A 20129-nucleotide genomic window follows, 5' to 3' on the forward strand; every position below is an offset into this window, starting at 1 on the left:
TGAGAAGATAAACAGATGACTTGTTTAATATGAATATTAAAGCAGAGTTCATCAGGCTTTGTGATTCTTGGTGACATCTCCGAGACACACAATTTTTAGATAGCATTTTTCTTCCCCTTTGCTGTGCTATTTTCCTGTGTCATCCTGGTTAGTTCTATGTTCATAGTCTGATGATTTAGCCACAGTTAGGGTCTCACTCTTCTACTCTTCCTTTAATTTCTATCACTGACACTTCAAGAGCAGATTCAGGTTTCTAGCATTTGGCATTGGTGCCTCCTAAGCATGTTAGACTGTAAAACTGCTGAAGCCAGCAAAATTTTGTGCAGTCAGTCGAAGCGGGGAGGGTATAGCTATGTTATTGTTTTCACTTTTCTATTTTTCTAGTTCCATACAACACAAAATAAGCTTTCACACATACTTCTAAGTTTTCATATCCCAATTGTATATGGTTGAGTTTTAGCCAAAACCATTTGTGAGGGAAGGCCTTTACTGATCTCAGATGTGGATGCTGAAACCCGTTGCACCTTATTCATGTAATTAGACATGATAAAAACATTAAAATTATCTTTCAAAAGTTGTTTAGTCGATTTCATAAAAGCTTCTTTCACAATGTGTTTATAGAGTCAGTAACAGGTGGTTTGATCTTTGTAAAGAGGACCTGTGATACAGCCATGTACCTGCCCGTGTTGCAGTACACGGTGTACAGCTCTCAGCTGCCCTACCCTTTGCAGCTCTTGTTTCCTGCACGTGAGATGCACTCCGTCCCCAAGTACCTAACTCCTCACTAGCCATTTGTTCTCTGCTTAAATTGTTCTGCCTCCAAAAGACCTTCCCAGGCTCCCCCATTGAAATTATGCCCTAAGTCTTTTGTCTCACCACAGCACCTTAATCATTTCCTCCTCGACCTCCTTCCTGGACTGACTGACTTCTTACTACGTGCCAGGCACTGTTCCAGGCTCTGAGGATGCATGGTCAGCCAGAAAGAGAGATCTCTCTGCAGGATCTTAGGGCTCACTAGAGAAGAAAGGCAGTAAACAAATAAGCATATCCGGTGGCGTCACTACCAAAAATCCAAGCAAAGATGACCAAGAGAGGTAGAGAGAAAGGGATGCAAACGTGCTAGAGGGAAACCCTTACTGAATAGGTGGCATTTGAGCTAAGACTTCAACAAAACTAGGAGGAAGCCAAGCCGGGTTCTAGAGTAGACTTGTGCCAGGCAGAGGGAAGAGCCCAAGCACATGCCCAGGAGCTGCGTGAGCTGACTCAGGGGCAGCAAGAGGCCGGGTAGGAGGGAGCAAGGAGGCCAGGGAATGGGTAAGTGATGAGAGCAGAGAGACAAGCGGGGACACAGCCTTGCAGGCCACTGCAAAGGGTCTGTCTTTTTTTTTTTTTTTAATTTGAAGTATAAGGAAGAATAATGGAGAGTTGAGCACAGGAATTTTCCACGTTAAAGTTCCATTTGAAAAGTGTCACTCCAACTGCTGCATGGAGCATCTACAGAAGATAGACAGGATGGAAGCAGGAAGACCAGTTCAAAAGTTCTTACACAGTTCAGGTGAGAGGTGACTGGGTCCATGTGGGGGCAGTGGAGAAGGCAACACATTGTCAAAGTCTAGATGCGTTTTGGAGTTAGGATTGTCAGGGTTTGCTTGTGGTTGGGATTGGATATGGTTGTAAGTGGAAAAAGGAATCAAGAACAACACCTGGGCAACTGAATGACTGGCTGTGCTGTTTACTGGATGGGACTAAGGAAGAAAAAAAGAATAACAAATACTTGTTTGGACATTAAGTATGAGATTCTCAGAACACATTTAAGTGGTGATATACCATAGTTAATTGATTATGTGGATCTACAGTCCTGGGGAGAAACCAATGGTATAGATGTCAACATGGCAACATCCGTATATAGAGAACACAGCATAATTATAACTGTGCATGTGTGTAGCAGATGTGTATTTTCCATCCACTTCCACAAGTATTCAAAAAATGCAACTTTATCTAAGTTCGACTTAGGCTATATTTTGAGACCACATTCCACTGAGAACAGGGAAATTTTACTGCCAATTCAGCCAACGCTTTTAGGTGATTAAATAAAGTTGACATTGTAAACGTAGGTTCTTTATTCTCCCTCTAATTCCTGGGGGCATAGACAGCCTCATGACATCAGGAAGATTGTCTGGTCCTTAGTTAGCATCCACTTGCACATATGTTGTACTGTCCCAGCATTGGCAGCCAGCCTGGTCTCCCATTCTGTGAAGCATTACAACATGTGCTGCCGTCTGCTGCCTGCCCCCACTCCCATGCCTGCACACCTTCTTCTTTAGTTGTGCAGATTTTTCCTTCTTTGGGGCCCATCTGGCTGTCCTCCCTTGCCATTCTGAGCACAGACAACTCTGGCTCACACATTCATCACAGTGCTTCCATTTCCAGTAGGGTAGGGAATTCCTGCAAAATCCTCACATCTAAGATTCAGAGGTGCAGAGGGGGTCAAGATCCCTTCTACATTCAACCCCCAAACTCACCTAGGGCTCTAGCATCCTCTTCCTCTTGGTGCTAGCCCAAGAGGGTTTGGTGTAGGCAGGATATGGGAATCCTCTTTGGAGACACTTGCCAGTGTCTAACTCATCTACTCCCACTCTTGTTTTCCATCAGCCCAGAGATAATTTTTATCTTCCCTTGGCCAAAAGAAAACTGGCTTAGCAAGTATTCTTCCCATTTTTTGACCTCCCTTCTTCAATCCTTGAAACACAGCGTTTGAACTTCAAAGCCAAGAATTGACATAACTCTCCTGATTCCTTTGCCCCAATTATCCTTTAGGGCTAGGGAGTCTTGAGTTTATCACTGTGAATCGAGGAAGGTCATGGGGTTAAAGGGAATGGAAGAAAATCAAGTAAAACTACACAGTGTCCTGAAGAATTTGTATAATTTCTCTCTTTCCCACATTACTGTCAGCTGAATGCGGGAGAAGTTTTTTTTGATTTGCTCAGCATTTTTACCTAGACTTCAATACAGAGCAGGTGCTCAAATGTCTGCAAAATGAGTTAAGTGAGTAAAAAACATGAGTAAAGCAAGTAAAAAAGTAAAATGAGTAAAGTAGGTGAATGTGTAACTCATGATCAGTTCTGTGCTCATGTGTACACACGGCGCACATACACAAAAAAGCTTTTATGCTGCTGTTCACATGGGAACAGTGACTCACTGACTGGTCATGACGAGTTTATTGATAAGAAGAAGATATGGGCCGGGCGCGGTGGCTCAAGCCTGTAATCCCAGCACTTTGGGAGGCCGAGACGGGCGGATCACGAGGTCAGGAGATCGAGACCATCCTGGCTAACACGGTGAAACCCCGTCTCTACTAAAAATACAAAAACTAGCCGGGCGAGGTGGCGGGTGCCTGTAGTCCCAGCTACTCGGGAGGCTGAGGCAGGAGAATGGCGTAAACCTGGGAGACGGAGCTTGCAGTGAGCTGAGATCCGGCCACTGCACTCCAGTCCGGGCGACAGAGCGAGACTCCGCCTCAAAAAAAAAAAAAAAAAAGAAGAAGATATGACAGCGAGATAGTGCTCAGAGATAGAAACCTCAAAACTTATTTTGTAATATTCAGAAATTACTCAGAATCTAGTATCTATTTTTACTGGCATTGAAAAGTGAACACTGGACAAGTAGACTGGAGAGAAAACACCTGACCTGTATGTAGGTTATTCTTGTTAGCACCGAGGCCTTGTTCTTGAGTGTCACCCCAGCAACCTCCTAAGGGCGTGCTGCTCACACCTGCCCAGAGAGGCCACTCTACGGACAGAGAACACTCAGCTCAAGATGATCAGAGGGCAGAGCTGAAAACCCTACACGAAGAAATTTCTTTGAAGGGCCATATTTTGTATTAAATTTTCAAGTTGATTTTATATTTGACTCCAAAACGTGTGTGTATGTGTGTGTGTGTGTGTGTGTGTTTTTTTGGGGGGGGGGGGTTGTTTTGTTTTTGAGATGGGGTCTTGCTGTGTTGCCCAGGCTAGAGTGCAGTGGCACAATCCCAGCTCACTGCAACCTCTGCCTCCTGGATGTAAGCAATTCTCCTGCCTCAGCCTCCCGAGTAGCTGGGATTACAGGCACCTGCCACCACGCCCAGGTGATTTTTGTATGTTTAGTAGAGACAGAGTTTCACCATGTTGACCAGGCTGGTCTCAAACTCCTGACCTTAGGTGATCTGCCCGCCGTGGCCTCCCAAAGTGCTGGAATTACAGGCATGAGCCACTGCACCTGGCCGTATATGTGTTTTAATATAAAAATTAATGGGTTTCTCTCAGCCCAAGTCTTTTATTAAAATCACCACCCCATGGCTGACTTTTCCTGTGACTTCTATGGATAATGTATCCCATCATAAAAGGCAAGGTGTTAGGTCATTAGCAACTTGGCATTTTATTTGAATAAGGTCTTAACATTCCATCCTCAGAAATCAAACTTAAGTAGTGTCGATACTACTCTACCACAGCCTCTTCATAGCCTTGCAAAGCAAACTTCCATCTGCACATGCCCAGAAAAATGCTCACCTATCTGTGACTTTCACTGGCCCCTCTGCATCTGCCAAGGTGATTTTTCTGCATGCCAGGATCATCTTTTCATTTACACTTATTTTATGAAACCAAAAATTGACCCAGATTCCTGTGGGATATTATTAAATCTATTGACTGTTCCTCATGTCATGAAAATTGAACAAACTGGTAGAACATCTAAACTCAAAATGTTCTTGCCAATGCATTTTTTTCTTGGTTATTTTCAATAATACCGGGAGGTGATGAGAGCAAATGTCATTGTCAAATATCCTTCTTTTGACTGTCTTCAAAGATACCAGGTCCTGTCTTACCTTCACCACACAGTAACAAGTGGTGCTTTTAAGTAATTAATACCTCACTATCACTCATTTTTCTCATCCATAAAATGGGCTTGACCATAGCTCCTCAGTCATAGGATATGAGGGAAACTGAAATAGTAACTGCTCAACACCATAGTTGGTGCCATGGATGTCAAACAGAGGAGGGTAAAATCTCAAGGATGCTAGTGAAAAAGCCAAGTGAAGCTTGTGTCCTGGAGGTGAGCAACAAATTGGGTAGCCAGTCCTCCCTTTTCCCTGCCACACTCAAGTCTAGATCTTGAACAAACCCATCTGAGGGACAGTTTGGGTCTCCAGAGACTCACACCATGATCCATGTCTCTCAGTGGACCGGGGACTCCTTTTCTGTGGGAAGGATTAAAAGGTGGAGTGAGAAGCCAGGGATGGTACCCTTGGACTGTCCCCTAACATGGAAAGAGGAGATACGCCATTATCCCAGGCAGTTAGGAGCCAAGATGGAATACGTGAGTGCTTAGCTCAGCCTGCAGGCACACAGCAGAGCTGGGATTTTTACATGTCTATTATTTATAGGAGTTACACTTTATTTGCATTTTCTCTTTTAAAATGTGTTATTCTACGACACTCAACTCTGTGAGGTTGGGATGCTCTTCATTTTACAGAAGATGCAGCCAAGACACAAAGAGGTAAAGAAACCTGCCCAAGTTTACATGGAGAGTAGGAGTCAGGATTGTTCCACCGGAAGCTGAGCGCTCTGCGACGCTTTCATAAACCATTATAGCATTCAGTAATTCTTGTCTTGACTGGTCATGTCAAGACCAGACGAAAGCTTTAACTAAATCTGGAGTTCAGTGTAAAATGTTAGATGTATGTTTTGTGTTACTAGATCAGCAAGAATTGTTACCTAAGGGGATTGATTTGGAAATCGACATGAAATATGTATTATTTCTCTTACTTTAGAACTTTTTACAACTTTTATTACAACTGTGTTTTTATAAATTTTTATTGTTTAAAGTTATTATATACTTTATGTGGTAAAATGGATAAACTAATATAAGAGAGTTTATGTGCCTAGATGTAACACATACTCATATTTTGCCGTATTTACTTCCAATTTTTTCTCTGTAAGGAAGGAAATACTTTAGTAATGAAGCAGGCATCCCCTCTCTCACTCATCCAGACCCCTTTCCTCCCTCCTCAGAGGTAGCTACTTGGTGGTTTATATTATGTGTTTAAACATTTTACATAAATAGCCCAGTTCTGTATGTTTGTTTTGCAGCCTCTATTTTTCTCTCAACTGTTACACAGGAAGTTGACCCACAGAGACAGAGCTAAGAGATTTAGCTTTGCTTTATCTTTTTAGGTGTAGCTCTTACCACATAAAACACCATTTCCAAAGAGAGAGACAGATGTCATGTGAGGCCTTTGCAGTCCTCTGGATGGGTGCCCCTAAGCACCCTTTCTTTCCTGGGTTCCTGTAAGAGGCCCCACTGGTCTGGACTGAAGAGAGATTCTGGAATTTGAATCTACAGTATCCTTTTGTTCACGCTTGTTACACAAGAATTTAAATGCTTCCCAAGAACAGAGTCAGTTCTCCAAGGGCAAGGTATCATGTGCTATATGTGCCCCCTTATGATAGACTTAATAATATTTGCTGAATTATAGCAGCATAAGTTATAATAAGCTGATTAGCACAGTGAACCCATTAGAAGACATTTATCAGGTATGCAGTCCCTGACAGGGTTACTTTTTATGACTGAGACACTAGAGAGAGGTCTTTATTTAGGCAGCCCTTATTCAATGCTTATTAGCTTGAGTCAGATACTCGTGTTTATCTAAACCGGAGTATGTCAGTTTATGGTCAGTTAAAGAGAGGTGCCTCCTGGTAAACCTTCAAGTTTATACACATGGCACCAATACAGTATATTATAATACATATAATGTAACAAATTATTGTATGTAATAGATATTAACTTATTTAGTATAATATACAGTAATATACAATACAATACACTAATACAGCGAAATCCATGTGTGTTATACCATCTTGTCCACTTTTACAGAATTTCAAAACTTGGACTGCAAAGTATTTATTGTGCTCTCTTTTTGGGCCAGGCACAGTGCTAAGCACATTACTTTATTCATTCATCTCATAAAGCAGTGATGATCTTACAATTTACATTTGATGAAACTGAGGCTTATCCAAAATCAGGGCTTATCCAAAATTATGCAGCTGCCAACAGGGCTTTCTGGTCAACCGTGCATGGCCTTTACTCCTCAGAGTAGGTAGCATTATCTGTCTCACTCTGTAACACCCACTGAAAGAAATGCGGCCTCCGCTGGTACAGAAGCCTCCTTGTAAAAGCCACCTGCTGGCCACCTATGCTTTTACCTCAAAGCCCGCTTCACATTTTAGGAGTTCACCTAATCTTTCAAGTCTCAGTGGCATCTTCCATCTTCTTAGTATTAGCCATCAGGACTGAAGCGAATTTACAGCTCCAGTCATGAGCCTTGGCACATTTCTGGTATGAAGTATAAATATTTGAATGCTAATTATTGTAAAACAAACAGGCCACTGAGTCCAAAGCAGATGAATGCTGTTTCTGGAAGCCAGCAGACCCTAACTAGTAGGCAGCTTGTGTTGTGTCTCTGCACAATCACTGATAGACGTCTGGAATCATTTCCACCTCCCCCTTCCTCGACTGGGAGCTGCCCAGAGTGGCTCACATATGTGAATCTTTGCCTTTTAAACTAGTTCCATCTGCCCTGTCTCTTGAGCAAAAACCCTGTACTGCTGGAATGACCTGACCCAGAAAGATAATGGTATCACCTTTCTAAGAGCAGCTCACCCTTGTCCAGCCCCAGCTCACCGTGAGTCTGTCCAGCATACACGTTCTCATCCCTGGCACACTGGGCCCAGGCATTCCACTGGCTTGAAATCACTGATTCTCCTCCACACCCATGCATCCTTCGAGGTCCAGCTCTGGACCTCCTCTTCTTTGAAGGCTTCCAGGCTTACTTTAATCCATATTGCTTGTCATTTATTTAGCAGTCCTGGGACCAAGCAACAATGCAGGCAGAACCGTTTTGCCTTCCTGCCGAGGCAGCAAACCCCTGCAACCATGGGCCTAACACCTGTAGTCTCTTTGGAAATGTTAGTAAATTGGTAGCCCGTTCTGCCCAGGCAAAATCCGCTTGGCAGGTGTCCCAAGACTAAGCTATCTCTGACAAATGCAGGGCATGCGAAGGTGTGGATTGTAAAGCCTAACTAGGAACATCATTTACTCCAGCAAACAAAGATAGGGGTGTCAGAGGATCACTTGTTCTGCTAAATGTAGGGAGCTGGAGTGAAATTAGACATAGTACTTTGTGGCCAAAAGGAAAAATAAATCTTATTAAAATTTTAAGGCTGGTGCTTGAGTTGACTGCAGCAATTTTTTCTGGCTTCGTGTTCTAGTGAAAAAAAGACAGGGGCTTTGGGACAGTAAACTGGAAGGGAACCACTTGGAGCTTTCATAGGCCTAAGCTTAGAGACAAATCATGTTTACTAAGGAATTTGTTGTCAAGATTAAACTGAGACGAGGAATTGAAAACAGACAATGTGAGTGAGGTAGATACGGTGCCCAGCACAGCATAGGCATTTGGCCAGTGGCAGCCTGGGATACCTTTGCTGCTCGTGTACCCACCAGCCTGCTGACTCCTGCCACGACTGCTGTTAATGACTCGGACCTAACCCTACAACAGCCTAACCGTGGTTTTGCCTGGAGACACCCAGACACTTCTGCCAGGCTGAGAAACACAGTAGATGAGGAACCCTTGCCCTCCAGAACCAACCAACAGCCCCTGGTCAGGCAGTGCCATTACAGTACATTTCCCCCACTTATTTTCTTCATTTCAGACATTCATTGATTTCAGGAATATTTACTGGGAGCCTTCCACAGGCCAGCCCACGTTGGTTGGTGGGAATACAAGACTGAATAAGATGTAGTCCCTGCCTTCAGGAACCTTACAGGCATCCCCACTGAGGGTTACTCAAACATCTGAATTTTACACTAACCGGAAGCCCAGGCACCAGTGTTTTAAACTTATGACTCAACCAAGTGAGGTCACTGGGTCGGCCAGCGGCGCCCTTCTTAGCAGGTGGGATTGCCCCATGCATTCTGGTGTCAAACAGCGCCATCACAAGGAGGGGGCGCTGCCTGCAGGGGAGCTGCCCTTCTGAGGAGGCAAGGACTTGCAATCCCGCAGGGCTGTACTCTTTAGAGAGGGGGATGGCCTCCCCCACCACAGGCTCCGCTGACCTGGCCGACCTTTTTCTTTCTTTTCTTCTGGACATTGGCTTAAGAATAGACAGAGACTAGAGGGAGAATGAATGAGGGAGTGCCTCCTTGGTGTTCTGGCTTTAGCAGTCTGGAGACATTCTCACATTTACCAAAAGCAAAGAAAGAAAAGAGAAGGGCCCGTTTGTAAAAAGTGCCAATAAGGGTGTTAAGAGATAAAAGAATTCCAGCTGCAGGAGGCATCTTCCTCTTTGCTGTAGACTGGATGTTTTCTTGGATATGTGACAAGAGCTAATTTTAGAAAAAATGATTCTTGAAAGAAAATGACTCCTGAAGGCCATTAAGATACACGAGTATCTCACCACAGCTCACATGCTAAATCTTCTTTATTATTTCAACATTAAAATAAACACTTAGACTTAACATTAGTCCAGACAACTCTTCGACACAAAAAAGGACGTGAGGGTGTCTCAGACCCACAGAAAACCTGGGCAGCTGGTAATTCATAGCAGACACATCAATCAAAGTGTGGGAAAAAAAATGAAAACCACTCTCCAGTCAAGAAAATGGGCAATAAAGCTTGTCAACCACAAGGCTTAAGAGGGACATCGTTAAAGTGGTAAGACCTAGAATTAACTTCTCTTTGCCCTTGAACAAAATAAGAAGTTAGCTGCATTAACCTTAAGCTGCATTGTAATGTTCCTCTGTGGCAGTGTTTACATTTCATAGTTTCATCTGACAACTCCTAATAAATTGTGCCTTTTGGAAAGTGGGATTTCTCTCAGAACAATTTGAAGGAGAATTTAAGCACTCTTTTGTGCTGGTTCGAATATCCGTAAGAAATGTGACTCGTGTCTTTGTTTGGGAATTAGTATCTAAGATATGAATACTGACTTCTTCCTAAGCAAGTGGAACAATCACCGAGATTTCCAGCAGAGGGGCACTTTTGATTTTGCCTCTAAAAATAGAAGTTCCCTAGAGGCCTGGCCAGAAAGGGCAAAGAACAGGGAGAAAGAATGGAAATGGAGAAAAGTAGTCCAAATAGGCAGCGAACATCCACTGGGAATTCAGACCTTTGCATTGCCAGGTAATAATGTTAGAATTGCAGTGGAAAGGAAAAGAAAGTCACACCCAATCCAGTATGAGTATAATCTTGCCAGTGCTCTTCCCAGGGGAAAACTGGCAAGAACTCGACAGCCCCAGTCACTTAAACCATCACAGAGAAAGCACATGTGAAGGTGTGATTAAGGAGCACTTTCCCATTGGTGCCTGGGGACAGACAATTTGCCTGATGGGCCTCTTATATCCCCTGATGTCATTTATATCACACCAGCTAATGATGGGATATGGCAGTGAGTATTACTGACAACTTTCTTTAAGCTGTATAATTATACTATTTCAGATATACTATATCAGAGGAAAAGACGTGTTTTCTCTTGCTTAGCCAAGCCTTCCTATTATTAGGCTTATGGTCATTTCAAAGAAAACAATGATCCAGGGCTGTAACATTGATGACGTCCCTCGCCTCTCTCTAACCTGGATTTGTTACAGATATGCTGATGACTGAGACCCATGGTGCAGATCGTGATTTCTGTAGCATTTTGCTAGCAGAGGATTTGACGTTGCCTTGAGACTTAATCATTTTGGAGAATGTTCCCTTAATTGGCAGCAGAAGGTTTGCAGCTCCAGAGGCTGTAGCGGAGGCTTTTGGATTATTAAAAGTTGAGACCTAATCACAAATTGAGGCAGTGCAGCAAATCCACTCCTTCCTATTATTCTTGTGCATTAGGAGCCACCTAAGCTCCACCTAATGAAGAGTCTTCGTTCTTTGCATTGGAATACTCCTTTAAAGATGCCCAGAGAGCTTCACAAATCCTGCCTCTTTCTACTCCCCAGCACAGCAGGCAGAGAGAGCAAACTCTGCCTCAGGGTCATGGCACCGATGCAGCCCCCTCTATCCTGCCAGGTGCTTCTTCTCTTTATTTGTGTCCTCTGACATCCTCTCATCCTTCTCTCTTCCTTTCTCGCATGTCATCTCCCCATGACAAACAAGGCTTCCCATCTTCTGGTTCGAAACCAGGCGTTTTCATATAATGGAGGCTATGTCTGTGTTGATACAAAGAAAAACAAAAAAGCCCTGTAAAATATTTAAACCTGAGCCAATGTGAGTGACCATGGCCCAGGGAACAGTCTTAGGAAGTCCTGAGAACATGTGCCTGAGGCAACTGGGTCACAGTTTGGTTTTACACACTTTAGAGAGACAGGAATTGTGGATACAATCATTAATCAATACATGAAAGGTGTGCACTGGTTCAGCCTAAAGTGGTGGGATATTTTGAAATGGGGCCTTATAGGTCATAGGTACATTCAAAGAGTTTCTGATTGGCAACCAACTGATTGGCAGTTGATTGAAAGAGTCAACCTTTGTCTCAAGACTTGAAGTCAGTAGAAATATTTGCCTGAGTTAAGAGGGGTTGTGGAAGCCAAGGTTCTTGTTATAGAGATGATGCCTCATAGGGAATATCCTTCAGAGAGGATGGATGTACATGTCTCTTTTGGGACTTTAAAGGTGTCACACTCATATTTAATCTCTCCTAGGTCCAGGAAAGGCCTAGAACAGGAAAGGTAGGCTGCATTAATGGAGATTCTCTACCAATGCAAATTTGCCCCACAAAAGACAGCTTAGCTTGGCCATTTCAAAATATGTCAAAGAAATATATTTTGGGGTAAAATATTTTTATTTCCTTCAGGGTCTGCTATCTGTCATGTGATGCTATACCAGAGTCAGGTTGGAATTTGGTATCTTATCACCACGAAGAGTTTGGTCGGTTTATGACGTCTATGTTAATATTAATCCTGGTCAGTTGTGTCCAAACTCCAAAGGGAGAGGGGTTATCTGGAGGCCTGTCTGACCTCCCTTCCAGTCATGACTGGAAATTCAGTTTTTCAGATTTCTCTGGGGTCTGTCTGGCCACAAAGGGTCTGCGGGGTCAGTTGAGGGGCTTAGGAGTTTATTTTTAGTTTACATCTGTGTCAACCTTAAATAATGAGGTTCAGAAAATACGGTTAAGTACAGAGTTTATCTGAGCGCAAAGCTTGAGGCTGGCCACCTGGGAAAGCACCAACTGCGGATGAATGGGGTCAGTTTTTCCAAAATGTAGAAGTTAAAGTTTCAATTATATAGGCAGAGACAGAGGAGTTCCAGCAGGATCACAGCATTTTCCATACAAGACCAGGTATATATGCCACAGCTGTTTGATTGGTTACAGATTGTTCCATTTTAAGCAAGAATACTTTACTATTCCATGAGGAGGTGTAATGATCTGAGAGGGTCTCATCTCTGGTGCTGCTTGGTCTTTCTAATTATTTACAGGAACAAAAAGGCAGAAGTTGCAGCTGTCTGACGCAGGCGGCATAGCTACATTCCTCTCAAGGCTCAAGATAATTTCAAGTTCCAATCGCTTTAAGTTTGAATTATTTTAAATTTGAATTATTTAATTTTACATCTGATCATTTGAATCCTGCCATGAAATTTCCCAAGTTCACTTTCTCAGCTAGAGTTCCTGCAGCTTCTTGACTCATCAAACCAAGGTCGTATTAGCTTCTGTGGTGTGGGGGGCACTGGCTCTCAGCCCCAAGCCCTCTAGGCCAGAGGTTTTGAGCTCCTCCCAACAGCTCAACACTTTTTTGTTGTTGTTGCACTTCCCATCACTCTGCACACATCTCATCTTTGCCTCTGTTTTTTAAAAATATTTTCTGGGGCAAATGCTGAAATCCGAAACCTATCTCGTTTTTCAGTTGCCCACCAGAGCTGTTGCTCAGTGCAGGGAAACCAGGAAATGGTGACTACCAGTTAGAAACAAAAAGACTGGCTTTTAAGTCAGCTGCTGCAGCCTTGGTATTCCCAGCATGGAACTTTTAAAACTTGTGGAATTTCCTTAGTGATAGGACTGTTTTCATTTTGCTAATGAGGGAACTTACTTTGCGCTCCCAGATAGCTTCACCTTGGGCTCTGATCACCAGAAAGGTCAACCAGATGAAATTGCAGGGTTTCAGGAGGCTGAGGCAGGAGAATCACTTGAACCTGGTTGGCAGAGGTTGCAGTAAGACAAGATTGTACCACTGCATGCTCCAGCCTGGGTGACAGAGTGAGACTCTGTTTAAAAAAAAAAAAAAAAGAAAAGAAAAGAAAGAAAGAAAAGGGGGGAGGGAGGGAGGGAGGGAAGGAAGGAAGGAAAAGGAGAAAAAAGAAATTTCAGGGTTATTGCAGGGCTTGAACTCTTTGAACCTTGGGCTGCCAGACCTCCAGGGAGAACAGTGGCACTGGAGATTAAGTTCACTCACATGGCCAGTGATTTAATCAATCATGCCTATCTAATGGAACCCTAATAACAACTCTGGATTCTAGGGTTCACTGGAGCTTCTGATTCATGAACACACTGATGTGCTGGGAGAGTGATACACCCAGAATCCACAGGGAAAGAACGTGGAACTGCCTTTGCCCCAAATCTCACCCTGTGTACATCCTTTACAATAAAACCATAGCCATAAATATAGTACTTTCCTGACTTCTGTTAGTCATGTTAGCAGATTATCAAACCTGAAGTGTGTCCTGGAGTCTGGGGATCGGTAGTTGAACAGGTAAAAGTGTGAGTGGCTTTGAGTAACTTGTAAGTAACTTGCCCAGAACCACAGAGCTAGCAAGCAGCAGATACTACATGCAAATCCACATAGCTGGCATGTGAAATGAGGGCAGTCTCCTGGAGGCCTGAGACCTTAACACATGGGGTCTGCACTAACTCCCAGTAGCAAGTGTCAGAATTATACTGCCGTGCACCCAGTGGGATGCAACAGAATAACTGTTATTAAGGATAATTTTGCAATTTCTTATGGAAGTCTTGAAATATTAGAAACGGCTTCTAGACCTTTATGTTGAGCATTACAGCTCAAAGCACTGTCCCTGGGTGGACAGGTTAGACAGATCATGCGGAAGGTGCCCCTCAAAGTGTGGGCCCAGACTATGCACATCCACAACTGTTCATTAACAGTTCCTGGTAAGGTGTTTACAGAACTTGAGAGCAGGCATTTAGAAACTTTTATAGCATTTGGACAATGCCAAGACATTCAGAAATGGAAATATTAAAATATCACACAGTGACAGTTTGGGGAAAAAATTATCCTTCACCACAGATAGTTTGAGGAGTGTAAATTTAGAAAATATAGCCTTGGTTGGTATGATCAGATGGAATTAGAACTTAGTGTGAGAGGTGTGAGCCATAGGATGAAGCAGATGGATTTGCATGTAATATCTGCTGCTTGCTAGCTCTGTGGTCCTGGGCAAGTTACTTAATTGCTCTGGGACTCAGTTCGCTCATCTAGAAAAGGGATATGACAGTATTTCCTATCTAATTCGATGCTGGAAAGACCAAATAAAATAATCCAGAACAAATGCTAACCACAAACCTGTATATATAGTAAGTTAACTGAGGTATTAATTCTTCTACGTTCGCTTCTTGGCATCCGTGGTCCTGGCTTGGTTAAAGTATATTCTGTCTATGTAGGTTTGATGTATTACTGTATATAAAATCTATAGCCTTGCTCTCATGTGAATACAAAATAAAGCAAACACTGTTTAAAAGCCACAATTTATACATGTAAGCGAATGTTGCTTTTTGTAGAATCCCTCTGGGATGCTACAGTCCTATCTGAAAATGTTGCAGTTGTTGAAAGCATTTTTAGGACTTTTTCTTTTTTGCTTAATTTTTCTTTTTAATTATTATGGGTACAAGATAGTTGTATATGTTACTGGTGATTCTGGGAACTTATTTAGCATTTCCATTAGAACCTGTTCCAGTGATCCTCTGATGTAACAAATCACCTTAAAATGTAGGAGTTTACTCAGCATTGTGCAGTATGCCCCTGTGACAAACCTGCACGTGTACCCCGAATCTAAAATTTAAAACAAATACATATATAGGTATATAAATGTATTTATACACATCTATACATATCTCAAACCAAAGCCAACAAAAAATAACTTTGTGGTTTAGAACAACAATCTATCATTATCACTCACCATTGACTGACTGGGCTAGACTGGCTCTCCTGTCTGGCCTTCCACAGGGTTGCAGTCAGATGGTGGCTGGGGATGGAGTCATTGGAAAGTGCAACAGGCTGGACATCCAGAATGACTTCTTCGCGTTTCACATTTGGTGCCTGGGCTGGGATGGCTGGGATGGCTGGAATAGCTTGGGGCTGGCTGGGTATCTCTCATTCCATGTGGACTTTCCTAGCTTGGGTTTCCTAGATGTATGCTGGGCTAAGCTTAGGGACATGTCTTCACTGGTATCTGGCTTCCCCCAGAGTGAGTGTTCTGAGAGGCGGGAAGTGGAAAATGCTAGATCTGGGCCTGGTAACTGGCATAGTATCACCACCGCCATATTCTACTACTCCGAGCAGTCACTGAGCCTGTCGTTATTTAGCAGGGGGAGACACAGACCCTGCCTCTCTCTAGGTGGAGGGTCAAAGAATCTGTGTCCACCTTTAACCTGCCATAAAGCTACAAAAGGAATGTAGTTCTCTTACTTTAGCATGTCCTTTCCCACCAGCGACATTGTATGACTTCCCAAGGTGACCACGTTGAGGTAGGAATATTCATTTTGATTGCAGTTCCTTCTTTTTGAGTGAAAACACAACCATTGTGTTACAGCTATGCCTTACATGCCTTTGTGTTTTGGCATTGGTCAGCCTGTACTGGGGAAGGAGTATGGGGGTCACAGATTTCCCCTGGCAGACCCTCCCCTCAGAATCAGCCTACTTTCTGAGTATCTGATTTCTACTAGTGACCTCTTTGTAGTCTGTGTGCCTCCCTGCACTCTTCTCTGCCTTACCTGCCACCAAGGAATCTCCTGAAAGCCCGTGGAACCAGTGCATCACTCCCTTGCTCTCAGAACTTCACTTTCTTCCTATGTCTTATACAGCATCTGTCCCATACATCCAGGTAGGGACTACAGACCCTCCATAGCTGGAAGAGGATAGCTTTCCAATTATGTTTTCCCCAAATGGTCTTGCTTCTTCTTTCAGCATCCCCACCAAAACACCCATGCATCGCCACAGACACACAAGGCCCTTTGCAAAACACACACACAAACACAAGCTCACATCATTTACCCAGCCAATATTTATTGAATATCTGCCTGTGCTGGGCTTTGTGCTCAGCTTGAAGTTCCAGCAAGCTTAATTATTATTTTATTATTCCACAAACATACTTTAGGTTATATTCCCTTTCCAAGACTTTGCTTAAGTTCCTGAAGTTAGGAGCATTTCTTATTAATGTTTTATTGTTTCCTTTGGTACCAAGTGCTGTGCTACCCACGTAGCAATACATATTAGTTGCAATGCTGTACAGAGGAGAGGTTCATTCTGTCTTTCATTGTATCTTACTTTTCATCTCTGCCCCTTTTGTACCCTTTGTCTGAGTCTCATCTAGAATCAGCAAGCTCTCTCTTCATCTCTCCTCCTATTTAAAGTTTTAATGTACTTCCCTTTTATCTCACCAAAAGTTCATGGTAAGGGTGAAGTAGGAGGGTAGTCTTGAGGACATTGTTCAGGCACCCTGAAATAACATTCACCCACAGACACAGTCAGTGAAGCATTGTTTTATTCAGTGCCATCGGCGGACTTCTGGTATGTTCTAGGCAGCCTTCCAGACTGGGGAGAACAGGAAGAATCAGATATGGTTGTCACTCCTTAGAAGTGCACAGCAGCTACTGTAATATCTATGAGCTGTGAGCTTTTGGTGGTCTGAGAAGCAGACAAGAGAGGGCAAACTGTGCTTACCTCTCTGGGTTTGCTTTATCAAATTGGAATTTTATAATCTCAAAAGTAGGGGGAACTTCTGGGCAGGGGCCCTACTGTTTTATCAAAGTGGGAAGGCAGACTTGTCCCTGAGTCCCGTGGGGAGGATTTTGCAAATATACACTCATCCATCGCCTCTCTCCAAAGACTCACCTGAAATGGTGAGATCCCTTGTTTTGCAGAGGTTGGTGGGAGGTGGGGTTGGGGCGGGGGACAGATATGACACCTGGATTTAGCTAAAACTCCTGGATGATTCTGGTTTCTACCCCTTCTACAACCCCACTCCACCACCTACAGAAACACTGCTCAGGATAGAATGTCCCCAGCAGCATCTGAGCAGATGCCCTATGTTGGCTAACTGTGCCATCTGGCTGTTTTTCAGGTTCATTCTGCCACTCATCTGCTTTAAGACACAAGGTGCTGACCGCAGAGACCTGCCATGAAACCACACTTGAAGCAATGGAGACAACGAATGCTTTTCGGAATATTCGCTTGGGGGCTCCTCTTTTTGCTGATTTTCATCTACTTCACCGACAGCAACCCCGCTGAGCCTGTGCCCAGCTCCCTCTCCTTCCTGGAGACCAGGAGGCTCCTGCCGGTGCAGGGGAAGCAGCGGGCCATCATGGGCGCCGCGCATGAGCCCTCCCCGCCTGGGGGTCTGGACGCACGCCAGGCGCTGTCCCGCGCCCACCCAGCCGGTTCCTTTCACGCGGGGCCTGGAGACCCGCAGAAATGGGCCCAGTCCCAAGATGGGTTTGAACATGAAGAGTTTTTTTCATCCCAGGTGAGAAGAAAATCTCAAAGTGCTTTCTACCCGGAGGATGACGACTACTTTTTTGCTGCTGGGCAGCCAGGGTGGCACAGCCACACTCAGGGGACATTGGGATTCCCTTCCCCCGGGGAGGCAGGCCCGCGGGATGGGGCTTTTCCGGCTGCACAGGTCCAGAGGAGGCGGGTGAAGAAGAGGCACCGGAGGCAGAGAAGGAGCCACGTGTTGGAGGAGGGCGACGACGGCGACAGGCTGTACTCCTCCATGTCCAGGGCCTTCCTGTACCGGCTCTGGAAGGGGAACGTCTCCTCCAAAATGCTGAACCCGCGCCTGCAGAAGGCGATGAAGGATTACCTGACCGCCAACAAGCACGGGGTGCGCTTCCGCGGGAAGCGGGAGACCGGGCTGAGCAGGGCACAGCTACTGTGCCAGCTGCGGAGCCGCGCGCCCGTGCGGACGCTGGACGGCACCGAGGCGCCCTTCTCTGCGCTGGGCTGGCGGCGCCTGGTGCCGGCCGTGCCCCTGAGCCAGCTGCACCCGCGCGGCTTGCGCAGCTGCGCTGTCGTCATGTCTGCAGGCTCAATCCTCAACTCCTCCTTGGGCGAGGAAATAGGTAGGTCTCAGTGCGGGGACCAGGTCTCCTTGTCTTGAGCCAGTGTGTCCCTGGGAGCTGGTTCTTTCAGTGCGCCCCTCTGGATCTCACTGGCGGGGCAGGCTGGGGTCTCCACACCAGGTGTTTGTTATGTTAGCTGGAGATTCTTCAGGTGATTTCCCCTTGCTGGCGCAGAATGAGTCTGGGGTCACAGCAGAAGTACTCTTCGGGGGACTCTTAGAGCAAGGATTTGGGGAATGCTGGGGAGCAAGAAGGGCCCTCCCCATAGCTGATGCCAGTGGGCAGTGGAAAGAAAGCCCCGCCCCTTGCTTCCGGTGTCCTTCTGGCTGTTCAGACTTCGTATCTCATAGAAACCGCAGTCTGCATGAATAGGCTCCCAGGCTGGCCCCCGAAAGCCAGGTGAACCCATCTTGCAGTGGGAATATGGGAAGGGAACAAGAGGAGGAGGCAGGAAAGCAGGAGCTGCTCAATCAGGGCATCAGCTCCAAAGAGCAGGGTGCATGAAGATGATGTTAGTTACTGTGGGCTCTGAGAAGAGCCCAGCTAGCTGCTGGTGGGAACATCTTTCCCATGGGAGAATAAGTTCTGGCCTCCCAACTGTTGGTGCAAATCCAACCTTTGGGGCACTGCCAGTGCACCTACCGGGGACCTTCTCCAAGATGGTAAATAACATGCAACACCTGGGCTTCCTCCCTCCCTGCCAGGCTCTGTCTTCACATCCCTGTCAAGAGCCCTGGAACACATCTGTTTCCCGACTCCTGTATCAGTCAGGGTTCTCCAGAGACTCACACCAGGAGGATATGTGTCTATACAGAGACAGAAAGATTTATTTTAAGGACTTGACTCTCGTGATTGTGAAGGCTGGCAAGTCTGAAATAGGTAGTGCAGGCCAGCAGATGGGAAACTCAGGCGGAGCTTCTGTGTTGCTGTCTTGAGGCAGAATTTCTTGGTGAGGAAACTTCAGTCTTTGTTGTTAAGGCATTCACCTGGCTTGAGGAAGCACAGCTGCATTGTGAGAGTTGTCTGCTTTTCTCAAAGTCTAGTGATTTCACTGTTAATCACATCTTAAAAACACCTTCCCAGCAACATCTAGACCAGTGTTTCACCAACCAGCTGGGCACTGTGGCCTAGCCAAGATGGCACACAACGTTAGCCATCACTATTTCTTCCTAGTTTTGAAGTAAAATGCCAGTTCTAATCTTTTTTGATTGATAGGGGCATGGCAGGGTTCAAATACATTTCCCTCCTGCAGAGTGGTGTAGGTTCTGCACCAGATGGGCCAGCATTGGCTCTCCTCAGAATTCCCCTTCCTGGCTGGATCACATTCATTTCCCTACCTGCCCCGGCCTCTCACCCTGTCTTGCCAGAGATACCCAGGCTCTTGTGTTCCCATAGCTGGGCTCTCCCTCAGCAGTTTCAGATCCCTTTGCTCCCAGAACTCCCCCCGTTCCCAGGCTAATTCCATTGCTGCACCAGTCAGCAAGCAGCTTGGCCCTTTAGGCTCATTCATTTGACAAATACGTGTTTAGCCCCTAATATGTGCTTGACTCTGTACTAGGAACAGTAAAACAAATGTGAATCAAATACAGCATTAGCCTCAAGTCCAGAGGTAAGACAATCATGTCCTGTACACTCTCAGTGTTAGGTCATAACTGGTCTGAAAGCGACATTCAGGGAATGTCTTTGCAAATAAGTAATCTTTTTTGTCTTCATTTTAAGTGGATCCATTAGTTGTTCTGTGTCCTTGAAGAGTGGCCCATGTTC

At 44.9% G+C, this 20129-nt stretch overlaps 1 protein-coding gene across 1 annotated transcript in view; it reads left to right on the plus strand.

Moving 5' to 3' along the window:
• ST6GAL2 (ST6 beta-galactoside alpha-2,6-sialyltransferase 2) overlaps positions 1–20129 on the plus strand; it is an 87983-nt gene that overhangs the window by 27023 nt on the left and 40831 nt on the right. The window contains exon 2 of the mRNA XM_033175552.1: positions 17366–18365. Coding sequence (XP_033031443.1) covers positions 17423–18365 — 943 coding nt within the window. The 5' untranslated portion in view covers positions 17366–17422. The remainder of the gene's footprint in view (positions 1–17365; positions 18366–20129) is intronic.

This window comes from Trachypithecus francoisi, unplaced genomic scaffold (genome assembly GCF_009764315.1).
Source record: "Trachypithecus francoisi isolate TF-2019V2 unplaced genomic scaffold, Tfra_2.0 Lachesis_group17, whole genome shotgun sequence".
Classification (NCBI taxonomy): Eukaryota; Metazoa; Chordata; class Mammalia; order Primates; family Cercopithecidae; genus Trachypithecus; species Trachypithecus francoisi.